Source organism: Lepidochelys kempii, chromosome 2 (genome assembly GCF_965140265.1).
Source record: "Lepidochelys kempii isolate rLepKem1 chromosome 2, rLepKem1.hap2, whole genome shotgun sequence".
Taxonomy (NCBI): domain Eukaryota; kingdom Metazoa; phylum Chordata; order Testudines; family Cheloniidae; genus Lepidochelys; species Lepidochelys kempii.
In genome coordinates, this window is record NC_133257.1 from 172358014 (window position 1) to 172379235 (window position 21222).

At 38.6% G+C, this 21222-nt stretch overlaps 1 protein-coding gene across 1 annotated transcript in view; it reads right to left on the reverse strand.

The window, feature by feature from the left end:
• CUL1 (cullin 1) overlaps window positions 1–21222 on the reverse strand; it is an 84584-nt gene that overhangs the window by 15001 nt on the left and 48361 nt on the right. Inside the window, exons 7-10 of the mRNA XM_073332777.1 lie at window positions 16295–16458; window positions 7823–7985; window positions 3798–3928; window positions 71–178 (exon numbers count right to left, since the gene is read on the reverse strand). Coding sequence (XP_073188878.1) covers window positions 71–178; window positions 3798–3928; window positions 7823–7985; window positions 16295–16458 — 566 coding nt within the window. The remainder of the gene's footprint in view (window positions 1–70; window positions 179–3797; window positions 3929–7822; window positions 7986–16294; window positions 16459–21222) is intronic.

Below are 21222 nucleotides of genomic sequence, written 5' to 3' on the forward strand. Positions count from 1 at the left end.
AAGTCAAAGTTTTGAAATCCCCTAACTCAGAGAGATATAATGGTTACCACAGACATTAAACATACGGTACCTTATCTAGTGCAGCCACAAAGCCAGCATCATTGTTGAAGGCAGACATCACGAGAGCATTATATTTCTTATGGACATCCAACACTGTCTGTACATACATTTTTGGATCCTGAAAGAAAAAACAGTCTGTTGCTTGCAATGAAACTTGTTCAACTTTCTGCAAGTGTCTCCAAACAATGCAGGTGACCAATGTCCTCTTAAGCAGGTTTATAGAGTGAAAGTTTAAAAAAAAAAAAAAAAAAGGGGGTGGGGTGAGGGGTAAGGATTAGAAGTATTATTTTAAAAATAGAAGTAGGTTCTAGACTATTAAGAGCATTCAAGTGACAAGGGAAACTTATTTTAGTCATTACTACAGTAACAGATATGTAATTTGCTCAGAGTTGATTTTTACATACTTGGACATGCTGAATGTACAATAATCACTGCTACTGCATAAAGTATAAAAGGAAAATCAACGATCTATTCAACCCGGCACTATGCAAGTGTCCAACAAGGACACGTTTTGAAGACATAAGTTTAATTGAACAACAAACTTATATCTGGTTTTAATCAACCACAATGTGGCAATTTCTAGAAGAAACCATGCAATTAATTTTTCCAATAAGAAGATCTTACTTTTGAATACTTTACTAGAATGCAAATTATGATTCATACTCCCAACAAAGTAAGCCAAAATAGAACCAGAAGCTAACAAAAAGGTTCCCACTTGATCAATTACAAATACTGCAAGAAGGTTCAGGATCAAGAAACATTTAAGGCAAGCATCTCAGGAGCACATGCAAGACAAAAATTGAGTCTCCTGATCACAACAGGAAGTATCTGAAGATGCTAAATGTCAAAAGAGTACTGATGAGGTAAGGAAAGAAAAGTAGCTGTATATAGGTGTAGGGAGAAGTATGTTCAGAGAAGTAGGCATGATGGTTCCCAAGGGAATGCAATGGAGGTGGTGGCTCTTAGGAGGAATAGGGAGACAGGTGCAAGGAATTTGTGGAGGGAAAGCAGCAGAGGAGGAAGAAATGCAATGTTTTTTTCACTTTATGACCTGCCAGAAAGTCAACCACTTTGCTTAAAACACACAACTCTTTAGTTGTAGCTTCCAGAGTCCTCATGAAGCCACCAGTTTATTTTTGTAAGAGGTCATTTTGAAAACCAGATGATTTTGCTTCTGAAGTCAGAGCTCAGTTTTTTCCCCCTCATTAAGAGAATATACTCTGCTCTGCCTAACCTCCCTTTCCCCTCCATAAAACTGAAATGCCTTCAGTTATGTGAAAAATTATACATCTGATGACCTGAAATGTGTGTGTTTAAAGTAAGGCCATCGATTAATCACAGTTAACTCACACGATTAACTAAAAAAATTAATCGTGATTAATCGCAGTTTTAATCGCACCGTTAAACAATAGAATACCAATTAAAATTTATTAAATATTTTGGATTTTTTTTTTACTTTTTCATTTCTACATTGTATTCTGTGTTGTGATTGAAATTAAACTGTATATTTTTATTACAAATATTTGCACTGTAAAAATGATAAAAAGAAATTGTATTTTTCAATTCATCTCATACAAGTACTATAATGCAATCTCTTTGTCATGAAAGTGCAACTTACAAATGTAGATTTTTTTTTTGTTACATAACTGCACTCTAAAACAAAACAAAAGAATGTAAAACTTCAGAGCCTACAAGTCCACTCAGTCCTACTTCTTGTATCGCTAAGACAAACAAGTTTGTTTACATTTACAGGAGATAATGCTGCCCACTTCTTATTTACAGCATCACCAGAAAGCAAGAACAGTGTTCGCATGGCACTTTTGTAGCTGGCATTGCAAGGTATTTAAGTGCCAGATATGCTAAACATTCGTATGCCCCTTCATGCTTCGGCCACCTTTCCAGAGGACATGTTTCTATGCTGATGACACTCGTTAAAAAAAAATAAAGCATTAATTAAATTTGTGACTGAACTCCTTAGGGGAAGAATTGTATGTCCCCTGCTGTTTTACCCACATTCTGCCATATATTTCATGTAGTAGCAATCTCGGATGATGACCCAGTACATGGAATTTTTAAGAACAATTTCGCTGCGGATTTGACAAAACACCAAGAAGGTACCAATGTGAGATTTCTAAAGACAGCTACAGCACTTGACCCAGGTTTAAGAACCTGAAGTGCCATCCAAAATCTGAGAGGGACACGGTGTGGAGAATGCTTTCAGATGTCTTAAAAGAGCAACACTCCGATGCGGAACCACCAAAAAAGGAAGTCAACCTTCTGCTGGTGGCATTTAACTCAGAGCATGAAAACTAATATGGCGTCGGTGAGCACTGCTTTGGATTGTTATTGAGCAGAACCCTTCATCAGCATGGACGCATGTCCCCTGGAATGGTGGTTGAAGCCTGAAGGGACATATGAATCTTTAGTGCATCTGGCACATAAACATCTTGCGACGCCAGGAAAAACAGTGTCATGTGAACACATGTTCTCACTTTCATGTGACACTGTAAACAAAAAGTGAACAGCATTATCTCCTACAAATGTAAACAAACTTGTCTGAGTGACTGGCTGAACAAGAAGTAGGACTGAATGGACTTGCAGGCTCTAAAATTTTACATTGTTTTATTTTTGAATGCAGGTTTTTTTTGTACATAATTCTACATTTGTAAGTTCAACTTTCATGATAAAGAGATTGCAGTACAGTGCTTGTATTAGGTGAATTGAAAAATACTGTTTTTTACAGTGCAACACCTTTAATAAAAAATAAATATTTAGTGAGCACTGTACACTTTGTATTCTATGTTGTAATTGAAATCAATATATTTAAAAATGTAGAAAACATCCAAAATATTTAAATAAATGGTATTATATTGATAACAGTGCAAATAATCGTGCGACTAATTAAGATTAATTTTTTTACATCACTTGACAGCCCTAGTTTAAAGTTATTTAAATACTGCTCGGTGAGGCAATCTCAACCTCTGTGGATTAAAGTCAGGTGCCTCATTAAATGATCTCTTTACAATTCCAATTATGATTAATCAGCATTACTTTCTTTACTAAGAATACTGTACTAGTAAATTGTTGTAGATGAGAGTATATGAGAGAGACAGGTGGGGGAGGCTACATGTTTAAAGAACAAATTCTATTAGTGGAAAGGATAAGCTTTTGAGCGCTACAGACTTGGAAGGGACAAGCTTTTGAGCTTCACAGAGCTCCTTTTCATCAACAGAAGTTGGTCAATAAAAGATATTACCTCAACCACCTTGTCTCAATTTTATATAATCACTTTCAGCATACATAATACTGTACACATCAGGTAAAAAAGGGCAAACCAGTTCATGAAAAAGCTTACAAGTGGAGAGCACAAGTACATGTGATGCAGTACAGAGTAAAGAATATGTGGTCTAGAATGCTTCTTGAAATGGTAGGTTTCATGGTTTTTGAAAGGGAGGAATCTATTGAAAGAGTTAGTTCAAGCAAATGGGTCAACGGAAAAGGCAGCCCAAATTGAGCAGTGGGTGGAGGAGAAAGAAAGAAGTCTGGCAAAAAATAGCAATAATACAGTTCTATTACAGTTATTTTATTTTCAACCTACTATAACCATCTGAACGGTTTAGTCCTCAGCTGTTTTATTCTGAAGGAATATACACACACAGGACTATCAAAAGCATCCACCTCTCACAAAATGAGCTGTTAGCAGTCAGATACAAAACTATATCTGAAAAGATACTTGCATTTAGAGCAGCTTCTCCACATTTCTCAATAGCAGCTAGACCCTGATTATGAATATGCGTTTCCAAGAGTTTTTTCAGCTCTCCGAGGCCATCCTGGATTCGAGATACAAGGTTATACATGCGCCCCAAGTCTGGAAAAAAAGGAAGCCAATCTCTCTCATCTGTATTAATTATGATTTCCTTTCTCCCAACATCCCAATTCTGCATTTTTAAAGTGGCCAAAGAACTGAGCCACACATTCATCAACATATGCATACTTGTAAGTATTATCACATAACAAGCCAAAGAATTTACATTAAACAATTCCAGAGTAGTGCAAAGAACTAGATGGCATTGAAGGACAAAAACTTGCTAAAATAAACAATATTCTGAATAAACTACTTCTTATTTCCAGTACACTTATACACAAACAAAGAACAAAGACCAAGATATAAAATATAGTAAATGTTAATTTATGTCTAGTTTTCATAAAGTTTCTACATTTGAGAGGAGGTGTCATATGTCATACTTAAAGTTTAAAGTAGGTTGTATGTAAATTAGGCTTTTTTGCATCCAAGTCTTATACAATAGATCCCACTGCTTCAGCACCACCAGTAGTAACAGTGGTGGGAGTGCTAATGTAGCGTGGGCTCCAGCTGGCCACCAACATAAGCACTGTATACGTAATCCTGCTCAGAGCAAGTATGGTACTTAAAACCTCAGGAACCACCGGCAGCTCTCCTTTCTTTTAAAGCACGCTAACGCTCCCATTGGTGGGAACAAAACAGACTTAGCAACCGTGGAAAATATGAGGCAAAGAAACCAAGTGTAGACACGGCCTTGGAGCGAAACCTGAAAAAGTGAGTTATCTGCAAATTTTGTTACAGAGGAGTGCTACTGCCTCCCCAGTGCTACTGTTTCCCCCTTGTTTCAGGGGGGAAACATTCAATGACTGCTAAGTGTCAATAAATTCTGTATTTTGTTTTATAAGCCCAACTAAAAAAAAAAAAAAAAAAAGGGATGATTGTCAAGAGCCCCACTACAAAAAACTCAGGGTCACAGGATGAAAAACAATTTGCTCCTCATTGAACATCATTTTGCAATATGTTAAAGACTTATCAGTTAAAAACCCAACAGCTTGCAGCCCAGATTTTCCAGTGATTTTGCAGTGTCCAACTCAAAGGGGTGTGATTTCAGAGGGCAGGTACTCAGCTCATTCTGAAGATAAGGCCCCTTTCAAGATCTCAAGTTGGGTGCCCAAAAAACAAAATCACTAGTTACTATAGAAAATCTTGGCCTTAATAAATAGATACTCAAAGGTAAAGGACCATATTAGCCATTATGGACTAGGTACTACGAGATGTGATAATCAAATAGGGCAACGTTAGGCTTTTCGGCCATATCCTACCATTCAGTGGTGTGGAACTTTTCTGTACATCCTCTGAACAATTTATTAGAAACCTCAAATTACTGGATGTTCAATAAAAAGAAGTGATAAGACAGTAAAGTTGCTTGCTAATAGCAAAATACAAAAAATGGCGCCCTTTACTGCTCCTTTATTACCATGTGGAGCAGTAGTGATTTTTATATTAACGATGGCTAACCCTTTCCATTATAACTCTGTTTTCAGTTACTTATAACTTGGTGAACTTTCAGGATGAGATATATATATATATGACTGTCTCAAACTTATTCTGAAAAAGTTTCTCCGTATAGTTTTATATATACACGTCAGGAATATCCGATCCTCAGTTCCCTCTTTGTGTTTCAGGAGCCTGGTAAAATCTTTGGAGGACCTGAACAGTAATGCTATGTGAGAATGTAACTCATGCTGTTGCTAGCCATATCTCAAAAGTAAGGGGACAACGGTTGTTGCCCTACACTTGGAAGTAAACGGAAGACAAATGCAACAAGCTTGCTGAAGCTTTCCTGGATTATAAGGTAATTTTTCCTAAATCATCTTATATCCAGTGTCCAATAAAGATTATTATTTCCTGCATTAAATGTTCTGATGTGCCTAGATACCGGCTGACTAATCCACACCATGTCCTGTATTATTACTTGCATAATACGTTTAAGCAATTACACAACACTTAAAGAGTGAGTGGTCTGTAATACAGTGTGCCTAACATACCTTATACACCGGACCCTCACTAGAACGTGGGGTTCGGGATCCATGCGCGGTACCGCGTTAACCACATTCTAGCGGGGGCCGCGTTATCATGGATCCCAATTTAAATGTTTAAATTTGGGATCCATTGCCGCGACCGCGCTATATGCGAATCCGCGCTCTAGCAAGGGTCCACTGTATATGGCTGTTTCCAGGGGATGAGCTATAGAGAATATATTATGGTGTGTAGCTATATAAACTTTTCATTGCTGAGTTTAAGATAATCTAAAATAGTTTACTTCAGTGTTTCATGAGGTTAGATCCAATGACTTGAGACTTGACTAGGCTAGATACAGATGATTTATATTAAGATTGAATTTCTGGGCAATAGGTTAATGCAGCTGTTTCTAGCCATGTTGAGTTACAAGACAATAGAGCTTAAAATGATCAAGGAACAATTATTGTCTGTTGTGCAAGTGGAACCAGTTTAAGAAGAAAGGAAACTTTTTAAAAAGTGGTAGCTGTGTAAAAGCTGCTCAGAGATTTGGAATCATAGAAGTCGATAAAATTAATGCACAGATACTGGTGGGGTGGATAAAGATGCATGTTTTAAGAAAATGTTTTAAGAAAGGGTATTTATCACCATATGGTACACACAAGAGCTCACATGAATCACTATAAGCTTAGTAATTTTTTTTTTTAATTAAGTTAAAGATTGATTAGACAGAATTTTTCATGATTGGGGAAGAAATTTATATTTTCAGAAGGGATTTATATTTTAAAAAGGCATTAGTTTCTTATTGCTCAGTATCCATATATTGCAAAATTGCTTCAATTAGGTGAGAAACAAATTTCTGATTTACAGTGCTAGTCACTTAACAGCTATTATGAGAGGTAACTAGTGTATACCAATTTAGCTACACTTTCAGCTAGCAATAGTTTATTTTTTTGATCAATTAACCCCACTGATTTGTCCGATTTTTTTTTTTTTTTTGGAAATCTTAGGTATGGATATTTTTAGTACAAATAAATGGTTTCTTAGCTCTTCTTCCGCTAGTGAAGGAAGGGGATCACTGGCCTAACTTCATCAGTTTTCCTTTGACAAAATAAGTAGTGTTGGCCACTCTAGTCTTCCATTACAGTTGTTGTTTTTAGTAATTATTTGTTTTATCTCAGCTACTTCACTCAAATTTCTTCAGAACTTTCAGATTAATACCTTCCAGCTCTGGTGATTTATCATATCATTTATTCAGTTCTACCGCTTTCTTCTTGAAATCTTTATTTCAGACAGAGCCCACCTTCATTTCCTGTAAAGCTTAACTCTAGACTGATGTAACCTCCTTCATCAACATCTATGGTGAAGAGTTCTACAAAAACAAATCACTTAGCTGTCCCGGTCTTTCACTGTGCCTTCTGCAAGACACTAAATCATGGCATTTAGGAGGGCCACTGTCTCTCCCACAGAAGTCTTATACCTATTACACTCCAAATAATTTCTCCAGAATATTCCTTTGGCAATTTATTTCTCAAATTCTCTCTCTCAGCTCTTATAGTCTCCATTTTCAATATTATCCACTGAAGTTTACTTTCATTTCTAGAAGCATCACTTAAGACCCATTTCCTCTAATAAAAAGGATCTCTTTTTGCCTGAATTAAAACTACTTTTACCTTACCATTCAACCACTTCCCCCGTTTTCTTATGCATTCCATCTGTGACTCTAACCAGTATTTTGAGAAGCCATCAAGTTGATCATATGGATTTAATTTTATTAACATTTCCAATTTCTCAGATTTTAAAATTTCTTTATTGAGTGTTAACCCTATCTGTTGATGTAACCCCAGCAAAGACATCAAAGTTAGCAATATTATGATCACTAGTACCATTAAGGGGCATCATCTCTGAGAAACTCCCAAACTGAAATTTGAACCAACTCACCTTCATTTTTGTCAGCATCCAGTAAGTTCTGAAACTCTGTATGAAAAATCTCCAAGTGTTTTTCAATAAGTACTTGCTCGCATTTTCGTGCTAATTCATCCTGCGTGCTTTCATGGAGATAAACCTGAACTCTACGCTGTTCCTCCAAAAGACGAGCTTCTGCCTACAGAACAAAGATACATGTACTAATGTATAACAGCAAGATAGAACAGCAGTAAAACCAATGACGACAGTGTAAACAGAGTTTAAAAAAAAAGTATGTTGATGTAACATTATACCTGTCTATTTAAATACAGAGAATATAGTTCTCACAGAAGAAATAGTGATTCCTTTTTATTTATATGTAATATTTTGTGTTAGTGTCCATGTCATTAATTTTATATCTTAATCTGTTGAAACAGAAAAAAGTCACTGAGAAATTATTTTCGTCCTATGCCTCTGAACAGCAAAAGTTTTCAAAAGAAATGAGAAAGCAACCAAGGCAGAGCACCTGTACAGTTTAAGACATCAGACTTTCCAGCACACTGTTAAAAATAACCATGAACAGAAGGACCTCCACACTTACACAAAAATTGACAGACAAAAATAGACAATTTTACAGTATGTGCACAACATGAATTAATTTGAGTGTTCGTAAGTATACAGGATTACATATTAAAACGCTCCAAAATTCATAAACTGTACCAGCATTTATTTTGATCCGTGGAGCCCTCCATATATATGTTTCTGCTCATCCAAAATCCAACTGTCACTAGGGAAATAGTGTTTATTCCAAAATGTAAAACTGAATTTATTTGTACAGCCACCATTTTAATCTCTGTTTTGTTTGTAGAATGTGCTAAAGGTTCTCTTTATGATCAATCTGTAAGAACAGTATGTTAGATGATGGGGCACATGTGACCCCCCCCCTGCTGATTACTGATATTTTTATTAAAAAACCCATCACAATAGAAGAGAAATTAGAAGACAAGTTTATTCATTTTCCTAATACTTAAATGTATGGACTAAGCATGAAAGACAACATTAGGGATAAGATCACACAGAGTTTTAAACCTACACATTAAACAGAAAGTTCTTGTATAAAATAAAATTTTCCAATTATGCAGACACCAGTCTTTAGCGAAACCATTGCTATAAAAAGGTATTACATGTGCATCATCTCTTCTGATGACAGGCATGTGAATAACAAGCTTCCACAGTTACAACAGTAAGGACTGAAAATATTAAAAACAAAATCAACAGAGTTTTGAAAAGGATATAAAGCCCCATGGCTTGAGGGGAAAAGCCAACTTCTAGCCAGTGGGGATAAGGAATCAACCTTCCCTACAAGCAAATCATTCTTTAATTGCCCAATTGCAACGTTTACTGCACCTTCTTCTGAAGCATCTGGTACTGGCCAGTGTCCAGAATATTGGACTAGGACAGCTGGTTTGATCCACGGCAATTCCTACAATTTTATGAGTCAAGAGACTCCATTGCTTATCCCCTTCTTTTTACAGGTAGCACTGTATCAAGAAATGTATCCCTTTTGACTGATACAGTCAACTTGAAATCTATTCATTTCCAAAAAACGAGCTCAAAATAATTTCTGATACTGCACTTGCTCAAGTCCCCCTGCCAATTTCTGTGCTTTCATAATTCTATTTTAAGAAGCATTTCACAAAGCAAGAGGAGGGAGAGACATCCACAAAAACAATAATGGAAATAAACTGATCATACAGAAAAAATACACAAAGTTATAAAAACAGGAAAAAGTAAATATTTTTTTAAACTGTTGTTAGTTGAAACACCTAAAATTATTACAACAGTAGACAAAAAACCACAAACTGAATTTGTGATTTTTAAATTTGATGGGGGTCTCTATGAATCCATCCTTTTCCTATGGCTACACAAGCCATCACAGCTTTACTCATCCCCATTTCCCATGGAGTGAGAGCACATTTCCTCTCAACTCAGCAAATCTATCTGCATGGCCTAAATGTCCATTTGTCAACTCCAATTAAGAAACTGACTGGAACCCTCTTACATCATTAATCACATCCAAACCTCCACATGCTGAAAAGTTTGTGGACACCAATGTACTAAAGTAATGTGGGTTTAGAAATTATTGTACAATACCATTTATCCTCACTGAGAATTTAGCACATGGCAGTTAAGCATGAAAGCCATTTGAGCCAATGAAGTGCAAATAGCTTTTTGTGGTCTCACTTTACCAATACAGATAATTGTTTCAAGCCCCTTTGCTGACATTTAGCTGGGTGGCTTGCAACAGCCTTCCTTGCACCTCTTCAAGTCTGTCTCAATTGATGCCTTACACAGCAGGAAACTGCTTAACTATATTCTAATTTACCATCTGAGTAAGTAATTATGGGGAGAATGATTCTGTTCCAGGCATTTATATTGCACAAATCACCACAGTATATGAGCACAAGGATCGTCTGACTAAGAAACTGAAGAAAAATTAATCCTCCTGTGATGTTGGAGTCAGAATACTCCAAGGACACTATATATACACACACTAAAGAGCAAAAAGCAGGAGAAATAATCTAATACCTACTCACACCTAAACAGTTCTGGTAACTTATGTGGGTATTTCTATCAGTGTAGCCAGAGCATAGAAAAGAATTAGCCAAGAAGAAATTTATTTCAGTGATCTAGTATCTAGCCCCAGTGCATATTGGGCCACATCCTTTGGTCTGTATGTGTTGTGTGTGTTCCATCCCCCTTTAGACTGATGTCTAATGTGAAGTGTTTTTGGTTTTGTCAGCTGAATTCTTATGAGGGTGTTCCTTCTGTTCAGATGGGATTGGGAGGTTGATTTCCATGTTGGAGTGTCCTCTATGAGGAGGAATTCAGATGGTGAAGGTGGTCATGGACCCAGAGTGTTAGACTTTGCCCTTAAACTATGATTCCCAGTAAGGCTGTGCATTTTCTTTCTGAAGATTTCGTCTGCCCTTGGATAACTTTCATCTCTCTCTCCAGGCCTAAAACCATCATCTTGGAGGGGAACAAGTATCCCTTTGTGTAATTTTCAGGTCTCCAAGGTTGTCTGGGATCCTGTTAAATTCTGTAAATTTGACACTAATCCCTGGTTCTTGAAATAGCTGCAGTGACCATCAGCTTTTTTGATGTCCTGCAGTGAGGAAGCCTGGATGAACCCATTGTTTAGACTGGGAATCACTGTACTGGGATTCCTTCACTCTTCAGTGCTGTAGCTAATACTGCCTCTATTTTTATTTGTGTGTGGTGTGGTTCTCTCACTCTTTTTTTTTTTTTTAATTATTTAGGGAGGCCAGACAAAGCCAGGGTAATAAATAAAAAGGGAAACAGGAATCACTGATCCAACAGTTATTGGGAACATGAAGATAGATGTTTATGAGGTTGACTGATACTCAGTAACTACCCCAAATCCAATGATGCTAGGATGGCTTTCAATGTATCCATTTTGAAATTTTTGTAGATCATCCATTTTAAAATCAAGGACCAAGCTACCTCCTTCCAGTCTATGAGGTATAATGAAATGGCATAGAAAGTGCTCTTGGTACAACTATAACTAGGAACATGGTTTCATTAGAGTGCACAAAAAGCTCTATTTTAATCAAATGGGAAGGAAGACAGGATCACTTTGAAGAGTGGGGGAATCTACTGGAAATCTATATAACAGCCATTATCCGAGAAAAAACAAGATCTATTTATTCTGCATACAGTAAGACTGACGCAAGGAACCAGGCTGGAAACTGTCAAAGAATCTTTATCCAACTTGTTCCTAATTGTCAGAGAGACTTGCCAATGAAACTATCCAAGAATTTCAGTTCTTGACTAGAGTGATTTGTAGGGTCCGTTACCCTATAAGATCCAGAAAAGCTAGATTATTTAATAATCCACTTCTATGGGAACCAGTTTGGTAAGGAAGTGGTTTGATGGTTGTTTTCCTTGTGTTTTTTCAGTGTTGTCTCCAGGGCCTAAGTACACCATTTAGGTGCCACTGACTTCCAAAAACACCACTCTGTTGGCACCTAAATCCCCATGCCACCTAAATTTCTACCAGTTGGCATTTGCAAAGCCACCAAAGCCCTGATGCTTCCCCACAGCTAATGAGCAACTTGGACCCTACATAAAATGAAGTTACTCAGGGCTCCTTGTGATGAAAGCTTTTGCCTCAGTTGTTTGAATTAGCTTAAAAAGGACGGTTTGCAGAAAAACCTCAGGAGGAGGTTTAAAATCGAAAAAATTATAAGTTGCTTAATTGGACATAAAAGCGTAGTGGTAGTATCAGGACCCTTTGGGATGCTTAGACTAGTAATTAGTTTTAAGAATAAATCTTTGAATAGAAATTAACTGTAGTATAAATTAGAAAATCCAGTAATGGATGGTGATGTAGTCGAAGATTCCATTTCTAAGGCACATAGGGGTCCATTACCTATGATGTAATAATTTCACTTCCTGTGATGCAATGGTAAATTCCACTTCCTATGGGGGATTGACTCAGGAATACATGGGGCTTCCAAAGAGGAAGTGGGTAGGGGGCACCCACTGGTCAGCTGAAAACCTCCCCTAGGAATATATTGTAGCCCACAGGAATACATGGGACTTCCAGTGAGGAGGAGGAGCTACTAGTCACATGTTGGTACATGTGACTGGGTGTAGCTGGGCACAGAGCCAGCAAAAAGCTGGAAGTTGATTGGCTGAGTCTGGGTGACCAAGTCGTACATAAGGGCGACAGACAGCAGGCTAAACCCTGTAGTGGCGTCAGGAACCTGGAGGAGAGAAAAGGCTTCAAGACTTGAAAAGACGACGACGCTTAAGGAACAGCGGCAGAAGCCTCAGCGGAACCCTGCAGAGAGAGCGCTGCCTGAAAAGCAGCTATTGCAGCAGCAGCAACCGCAGAATTCCAAAGTTGCTCCAGACAACGACTGCTTCCGTTATCCAGCCAGCCGGGTGCCACTGCAGCAGCTAACCCAGCAGCTACCAAGCGGGCTTCTGTCTCTTCTACCTGAGGAGCTGTTTTATCTGAGGAACAGGCAGCCGCTCAACACAGGAGCCAGCAGCTAGAGACCACTGGTGACAGCAGTCAACAGCTTGCAAAGGAATAGCCACTGGCAGCCATCGCACTCTAATTGTGACAGAGTAGAAGGACCAAAGATGGTCTCAGAGATTTTTAAAAAGCTTTTGTAAGTTTAATCCTTCTTTTTATTTGCAAACAAAACCCATACACTTTTGGATAGTAAATAAGCTGGCTGGCTGTGGTCTGAATGAGATCTTCCCCTACCCATCCAGTAACTGCCCGGCCAGTGCTTACTGGATGTTTAGTTTAGTATTAAGTATTTGGTATTGAAAGTCTGATATATTATTATGATGATTATATTGTTACTGTGACGTTGCACTCCATAGAATATGCTTTATGCAAAAGGTCTCTTGTAAGGTATCATTACAAAGCTTATAATCTACTAAGTGTGTTCATCCTATTTGTATGAACGTATCATTCTTGTATCTGAAACTAGAAATATGAAGTAGTACTCTGAAGTCCTACTGTAACTATGCAAAGTGTGGCCATTAATGGTGGCTTGAAATCTTGGTGGCTCCCATTAAGTAGGACAACTGGTTGTAAATGGCTCCGTTTACTTGTAAGCCTTCCTATATATATATATATATATGTGTGCCAGCCAGTGGGTAATGAAGTCTCACAGGACATGTGGACATGTCACATGATACTGGAATCCATGTTAAACCTGGTGCTTTTCCAGTTAGAAAGAAGAGTGGGAACCCAGAAAGGCACAAAGGATTCCCGCCTTGTGCCAAAGATATATACGGGGGTGGAACAAAACAAAGGGGGTGGCCAGTCATGAGGTTACCACCTGGGCTCGAACTAACAAGAACTGTACCGGGGAAAGGACTGGGCCCAGACTAAGAAGGAGTCTAGTCTGTGAAAGAAGCTTACTGGAACATTTCTGAGGGTGAGATTTACCTGTATTCAGTTTCTTAAATGTATTAGGCTTAGACTTGCGTGTTTTGTTTTGTTTTGCTTGATAACTTACTTTGTTCTGTCTGTTATTACTTGAAACCACTTAAATCCTACTTTTTATACTTAAGAAAATCACATTTGTTTATTAACAAACCCAGAGTAAGTGATTAATACCTAGGGGAGGAAACAGCTGTGCATCTCTCTCTATCAGTGTTACACACAGCAGACAATTTATGAGTTTACCCTGCATAAGCTTTATACAGAGTAAAACGGATTTATTTGGGGTTTGGATCCCATTAGGAGCTGGGTGTTGGAAACAGGAGTTCTTGCTGAGCTGTTTTCAGTTACGTCTGCAGCTTTGGGGGCGTGGTTCAGACCCTGGGTCTGTGTTGCAGCAGGCTAGCGTGTCTGGCTCAACAAGAAAGGGTTCTGGAGTCCCAGCCATCAAAGAAACAGGATCAGAGGTAGTTTCAGCACATCAGGTGACAGTCCCAAGGGGCTCTCTCTGACTGAACCCATCACAGTTACGTTACAGAGCATTAAGTGAATGATTATATTGTCATATGCCATAGTCAGTGAGAGTGTCGTTTGTATTGTAAGTGCCATTCATTCTTTTAACTATAATCCTTATATTGATCTCTATTATTTTACTGTAACCACTCACTTCTAAAATAAAATATGATTCCTTGTTTTCGAAGATTTAGTGCTTGATTCTCTATTCTTGATTGGAGGGCTGTATCCATGCCCTTTCAAGGGAAAGCAATCTAGCTGTGGCTTTTCCTGGCAATTCCTTTAGGGCGGGTCACAACCTTGGTTACCAGGTTAGATAAAGTAAGAATTGAGGTTTTAAATCAAAAGCAGTGTTTTTAGGCAACATCATTGGTATAGGATAATTGAATCAAATCTTCCGGTAACAGCATAGGGCATTCTCAAACTAGGCAGGGGAACACTTATCTCACCAGTGGGGCTCAGTCCCGCAGGCAGGCTCTGAGCAGACCTACAACCCGATACCAGTCAGTCCTTGAAGCAGAAGGTCCAGATGCAGGCCACGGACTAGACAGCTGGGCAGACTAGCACCTATACACAAGACAACCAGAGGCACACAGAATGTGGAGCAACCATGATATAAGTATCGAGCAGGAGACCAAGAGACAGTTTTGGCTGCAAGGCATAGGCTACCTAAGTGGCTAACCTGGCTTAGATGCCTAAGTCCAGGAGAGACTTTGCAGCTGAGGATCCTGAGCAGAGGGAGGAGCCTATCTGTGGTCCATTAGCCAGGTGCACCTGGTTAGCTGCTAAGCAGCTAAGCCTCTCTCCTCAGCTTCACTCTGGCTAAGCTTGCTGGCTTCTGTGGATCCCTTTCTTAGGTGTGTAAATCTCCATTTGCATTGTAGAGAGAACCTGGGCACCTACCTTAAGACCGATGATCCCCCTAAACAACAGGAAGTTAGGTATAGCAACAATGAGCAGATCAAGTCCTAAGTACCTTTGAGGATCTGGACCTGTGTCTCTTAAAAAGAAAGGCAAGTTTTGGTGGAGATTGCTTCAATTCTCAAACCAAGCAATGATTTTAGAATGCAATATTCAGCCCTTTTCCTGTTTAGACTCACATTTCATCCTCCATATTCTCTCATGAGCTTCAATCATTTTGGGAATCCATATGGATTTCAGCTGCAGGCAGGACAAAGGATTTGAGTGAACCAAGTCACAATGAAGTGGTCACCAGATTCAGGGCACATTAACATCTGCCATTTTGATGTGTATATCAGCTCATAGGTTGCACAATCGCTTTTTGAAGCTTGGCAGAATAAAAAGTGCTTGAAAGAGTGCAGATGATAGGCAACAATTAAAGCAAAAATGGAAAATCCACAAAGACTTGTTTTTATATCAAAAGAGGAGACGATATATTGTCTTCACCAATGTACCTGGACCATTGGGGAAGAGGCATTTGAAATATCTTCACACTGCAAACCAAACAAAAAAATCTCTCCCTGCGATGCTGGAATAACAAATGCTTTCAAAGGGAATTCTGCTGAACTTTCCCTAAAACCTGCTTCTTGATGAAAAGGGGATTTTGCCTGGCTAATGAAGGCAAGGCCTAACAGTGTAGGCTTTTCAGTACCGTTTATGAGGCCAGCTCCCAGTACTGGAACTGAACCCATGAGCCTGTAGCCCCGAGACATAATTAATAGCTTTTTCATTGGAAAATTTGACAGGCCTTTGACGTAGCTGAATTTATTCCATCTCCTCTTTTGGTTTGCCCATTAAGGAGAGATTCAAATAACTGTAAATACATTGAAGAGGGAGGAATTTCAAACCAGCTAAAAGTAACGAAGATAGGAATAAGAACAACTCTGTCCAAATGGCAGTGGAAAGACAGTAAGTAGTTTTTACTTTACAACAGTAATTAGCATCTTAAGAACTCAAATATCTATACTAGTGCTTACCTCTAATAGACAGCTGGATCCAGGAAATAAGCACTGAACTCCAGCTACTTAATAATAGCTCACCTTTTTCATATATTCTGTGACTGGGTTCTGTTGCAAGAATTCAGTACTTTCTCTTGTATAAAACCTCTCTGTGTCAGCGAGAAACTGAGATTCAAAAGACTCCTTATAGACAGTTAGTGTAGGTCCCTTCGCAAATGCATCATCTTCATTCAGCCCCAGTTCCACTAAAAAACAAAGTACACAATGATTAATTTATTCTACGTTAAATGATCTACTGTACATTTTGAGTGTTTAGTTCTCTATGCAATTAATTATAAATCCCAGAAGTGCATCCTTAATTCTAAACTAATAACGTGCACCAAGAGACGCCTCAATTAATCAGGAATCTATTCTGTATAAAAAAAAATTTAATTCGAACAACTTCATTAAGGATAGATGAACTTGTAGTTGTATGCTTTTTTTATTTTATATATGTATTTTTACATACACATACATGGTTCAGAATTTATTAGTAATTGCAAGTTCATTTAATAAAAATAATGAAGTCATAATACATAAGAACTCACTCCAGTGTACTACTATTAAATTTGCTGAGACACAGAGACTACTCTTTTCTGGCAATTTAGCAAGAGTGAGGATGAGCAATGTTTGACAATTATGAAATACATTTAATATATATACACTGCAAGGAGGATCGTGAAATTTGTATTATATAAAGACATACAAAGCACCAGATGCTTCATGGAAGAATTTCTGAAAAATCTTTGGAAATATTGAGGGGGAAAAAAATCCCCAAACATCCAAGATTAGTACTAAAACCAGCCTAGACTACACAGTTTTATCTTCAAAACCAAGTTCCAGAGCAGAAAGCCCAGGATGGACTGAAACAAGGCAGGCAAAAGACCCAGGGACTTTTAACAGAATTAGTATTTCTAACCAAACCACAATTTAGACCTTCATAAAAGATCTATGGTTATAGTACTTATAACCAGAATATTTAAAGCACTGATAGAGAAAACTAAAACAGACAAGAAGCGCAATCATTTTTCTCATAATAGTGAATCCAGTGAGACAGTTTTACTATTTGCATTGTTTGTTAAGGAAAACTGTGCTATAAAATTACTTAAGCTCAATTCTTTAGAAGTGTTAAGAAACCAGTATTTGGAGTATATACTAAAAGAAGTGGTTTGAAAAGAATAAGCTCTTTGTGGAATTTTTTGCATATTCTTGGCAGCCATTACAGTAATTTAATATGGGTTTACAAAGAGAAATTTGGAATGTTTAACATGTAAATAAAGTTTAATACTTTAAAACAGTGGTTTTCAACCAGGGGCACATATACCCCTGCGGGTACGCAGAGGTCTTCCAGGGAGTAAATCAGCTCATCTAGATATTTGCCTAGTTTTACAACAGGCTATATAAAAAGCACTAGCAAAGTCAGTACAAACTAAAATTTCATACAGACAATGACTTTATATATATATCGCTATACATAGTATACCCTGAAATGCAAGTACAATATTTAAATTCCAATTGATTTATTTTATAATTATGTGGTAAAAATGAGAAAGTATACTTTTTTTTTAGTAACAATGTGCAGTGACACTTTTGTATTTTTAGGTCTGATTTTGTAAGCAAGTAGTTTTTAGGTGAGGTGAAACCTGGGGGTATGCAAGACAAATCAGACTCCTGAAAGGAGCACAGTAGTCTAGAAAAGTTGAGAGCCACCGCTTTAAAAACCATGTATAGTATTTTTATTGTGCATCTGAAATATAAGTCAGTTCCATGGGGAACACTGAAATTTAGATTTTTAAGCATAAATTAGTATAAATAATAATTGATTACAGAAACTGTATAATATTATGGTTTCCATAGTCAGTATCACAGAAACTAGCTCAAATGTCAACTTTCACATTATTCGTGTCAAAAAGGAATTTTCTTTTAAACTTTCAAATTGTTTGCATAAATAAATTAGACGCACACATAAACTAACATTCATTTACTCCCCTGAAGGACACAATATCAGAATTTAATGTAAATGAAAAAAAAAATCCATGTTTGTGTTGCAGCTCATATTTTTGTTCCAAAACAACATTTTTGTTCCAACTACAGTATAGTCTTCTTAAATAATTTCTTAACAACAATGAAATGGAGGTTATTACTTTTAACTGGCGGTTCTTTGAGGTGTGTGGTCCATATAAGTATTCCACATGTGGGATATGCATGTGCACCAGGTGCCTGAGAAAAGATCTTGTTATGATCTTTTTTTTTTTTTTGCAATTTCAAAAATCCAGAATTTTTTTGCAAGCAGTGTCTGTTGTCCCGCACACAAGCCATTGCTCTTCTCGTGCTCCAAACAGAAGGCAGAAACGGTTGCGTGGGCCGACATCACTCCAGTTTCCAATTCTTACTGTAGTTCAAACATTCTGCAGCACAGAGGGTGGATAGTAGAGCACACATCTTGAAGAACCTCCAGTTATAGGTAAGTAACCTCCATTTCTTCTTTCAAGTGATGGTCCCCTATATGTATTCCACACGTGAGAGATTAACAAGCAGTACTGAGATGGGGTGGGTAAAAGGACGCTGAAGTGTAGTTGACTGTAGTACTGCTGCCCTCACAGCTGCATCCATAGTTGATGTCTGGACCAGAACATAATGTCTCGTGAAGGCATACAAAGACCTCCAAGACGCTGCCCTTCATATCTCTAGGAAGGTTATATCTCTCAGCAATGCAGCCGAAGTATCTTTACCCCCCTTCGGAGAGGGAATATAAACTAGTTGGTAAGAAAAGGTAATACAACCTGGGATTCATTTTGAAAGTCTCTGCCTTGATATAGTTTGACCCCTTGATTTCTCTGCTATGGAAACAAATTGTTAAGGTATCTTTCTAACATCCTTCATTCTTTGCAAATAAAAAGAGGAAGTCCTTCAGATGTCTACAGAATACCATCTTTCTTCATCTGAGACAAGTGGATTACCTGACTCATGAAACTTGGATACTACTTTAGGAAAGAATCTAGGGTGAGGTCATAACAAGATCTTTTCTCTATAGAAAGAATTATAATGGTGGGTGCACCAGGAGTGCGCCGAGCTCAGTGACTCTTCTGGCTGACATCATGGCTATTAGGAAGGCCACCTTCATGGACAGATAGGCCACAGAGCATGTGTCTAGAGGCTCGGGGGGGGGGGGGTAAAGTGAGTGACGATAAAACAAAATTGAGGTCCCACCAATGTGCAAACTTCACTAATGGTGGAAAGGATTTCAGAATCCCCTTCAGAAATCTAGTTGTGACAGGATGAGTGAAGATTGTACTGTTGTCCACTGGAGGATGGAAAGTGATGATCACTGCTAAATACACTCACAGAGAATTGAGCACAAGGCCTGAAGACTTAAGTATAAGCAGATACTCTAAGAAGAAATGATCCAGCAGATTCTGGAGACAAGATTCTTTGTGAGCCCAAGAGAAAAAATTCTTCCATTTTCCTGAGTAACAGCTTTTCTGCTTTGGTTAAGGATGGACTGCAACCCTTTAGAACACAAGTGCTCTATTTCTGACACCCATTCAAATGCCAGGCCCTGAGTTGCAGCGGTCCTGGATTGGGGTGCTTGAACCTGCCCTTGTGCTGGGTTAGAAGGTTTGGCAATGTGAGGATGTTCATAGATAAGTGAACTGAGAACTTCAACAGATCCATAAATCAGAACTATCTCAGACAGTTGGCCCCAGTCAGGATGACGTAAGCTCTGTCTTCATAGATTTTCTGTAGAACCTGTGATATCCATGGGATGAGAGGGAAGGCATACCCCAGGAGACCCTTCCATGATACCAGGACAGCATCTTCCATCAAACCCTTGCCTAGGGCTGCTCTGGAGCAGTACCAAGTAAGTTTCTTGTTCTCTCGGTAGGCAAGAAGTTCCCAGGCTGGAATTCCCCATTGGGCTAAGATGTCGTCAAGAACTGAATTGTGAATCTCCCATTTGTGATTGAGGAAAAGTGTCTGCTCAAGCAGTCCATTAGGGAGTTTTACACCCCTGATAAATATGTTGCTAACAGGGTTACGTGATGGCTGGTTCACCAATTCCAGGGTGACTGCCTCAATGCACAAGGAGGGACCCCCCCCCACACACACACACTTATATAAAATACGATTGTCATGTTGTTTGAAATTATTTGGACGTGTCTGGATTGGGTGAGTGGGAGGAAGGGTTTGCAAGCTCAATGGACTGCCCAGAGTTCTAGTAAATTGATAAGCATATGGGACTCCCATAGGATCCAGATGCCTTGCTCCATATGATAACTCACATGAGCAACCCAACGAAAGAGGGAGGCATTTGGGTTCCTTGGGAGCTGCTGTGAGGAAAGGGACTCCCCCACGAACCTTCTCTGATTTTGTTCACCAGACAAGAGTCTAAAACTTTGGGTGGAACAATCATCTACCATTTATGTTGCCCTTCTCTGGTGCGTACATGGAGAGAAGCCAGGCTTGTAGGCAGCAAAGATGAAGCCTGGAGAACAGCATCAAGTATGTGCATATGGCCATGTGGCCGAGGAGGGAAAGGCAAGTTTTGATTGACGTTCTGGGTCTGACAGTGACCTGATGAATCAAAGCACTCACGGTCTGAAACCTCTTGAGAGATAGATACATTTTTGCTGTAGTCGAGTCCAACATATCGCTTATACAATTTATGAACCTCATGGGTGTTAATGCAAATTTTTTTGTGATTGATGCGGACACCCAGGGAAGTCAGAAGGTTGAGTACAACAACGGTTGCCCGCTGGACTTTCCTTGTAGGAACTGCCCATCAGAAGCCAATCGTTGAGGTAAGGGAAGACTGTAAATCCCTCTCTTCTCATCCAAGCTGCCACTACTGAAAAGAACCTTGTGAAGCTCTGAGTGTTGAAGCTAGACCAAAGTGGGAGGACTCTGAATTGGTAATGCTTGTGATCAGAGAGGAACCTGTGGAAACTCCTGTGGGTTGGGTAGAGGAC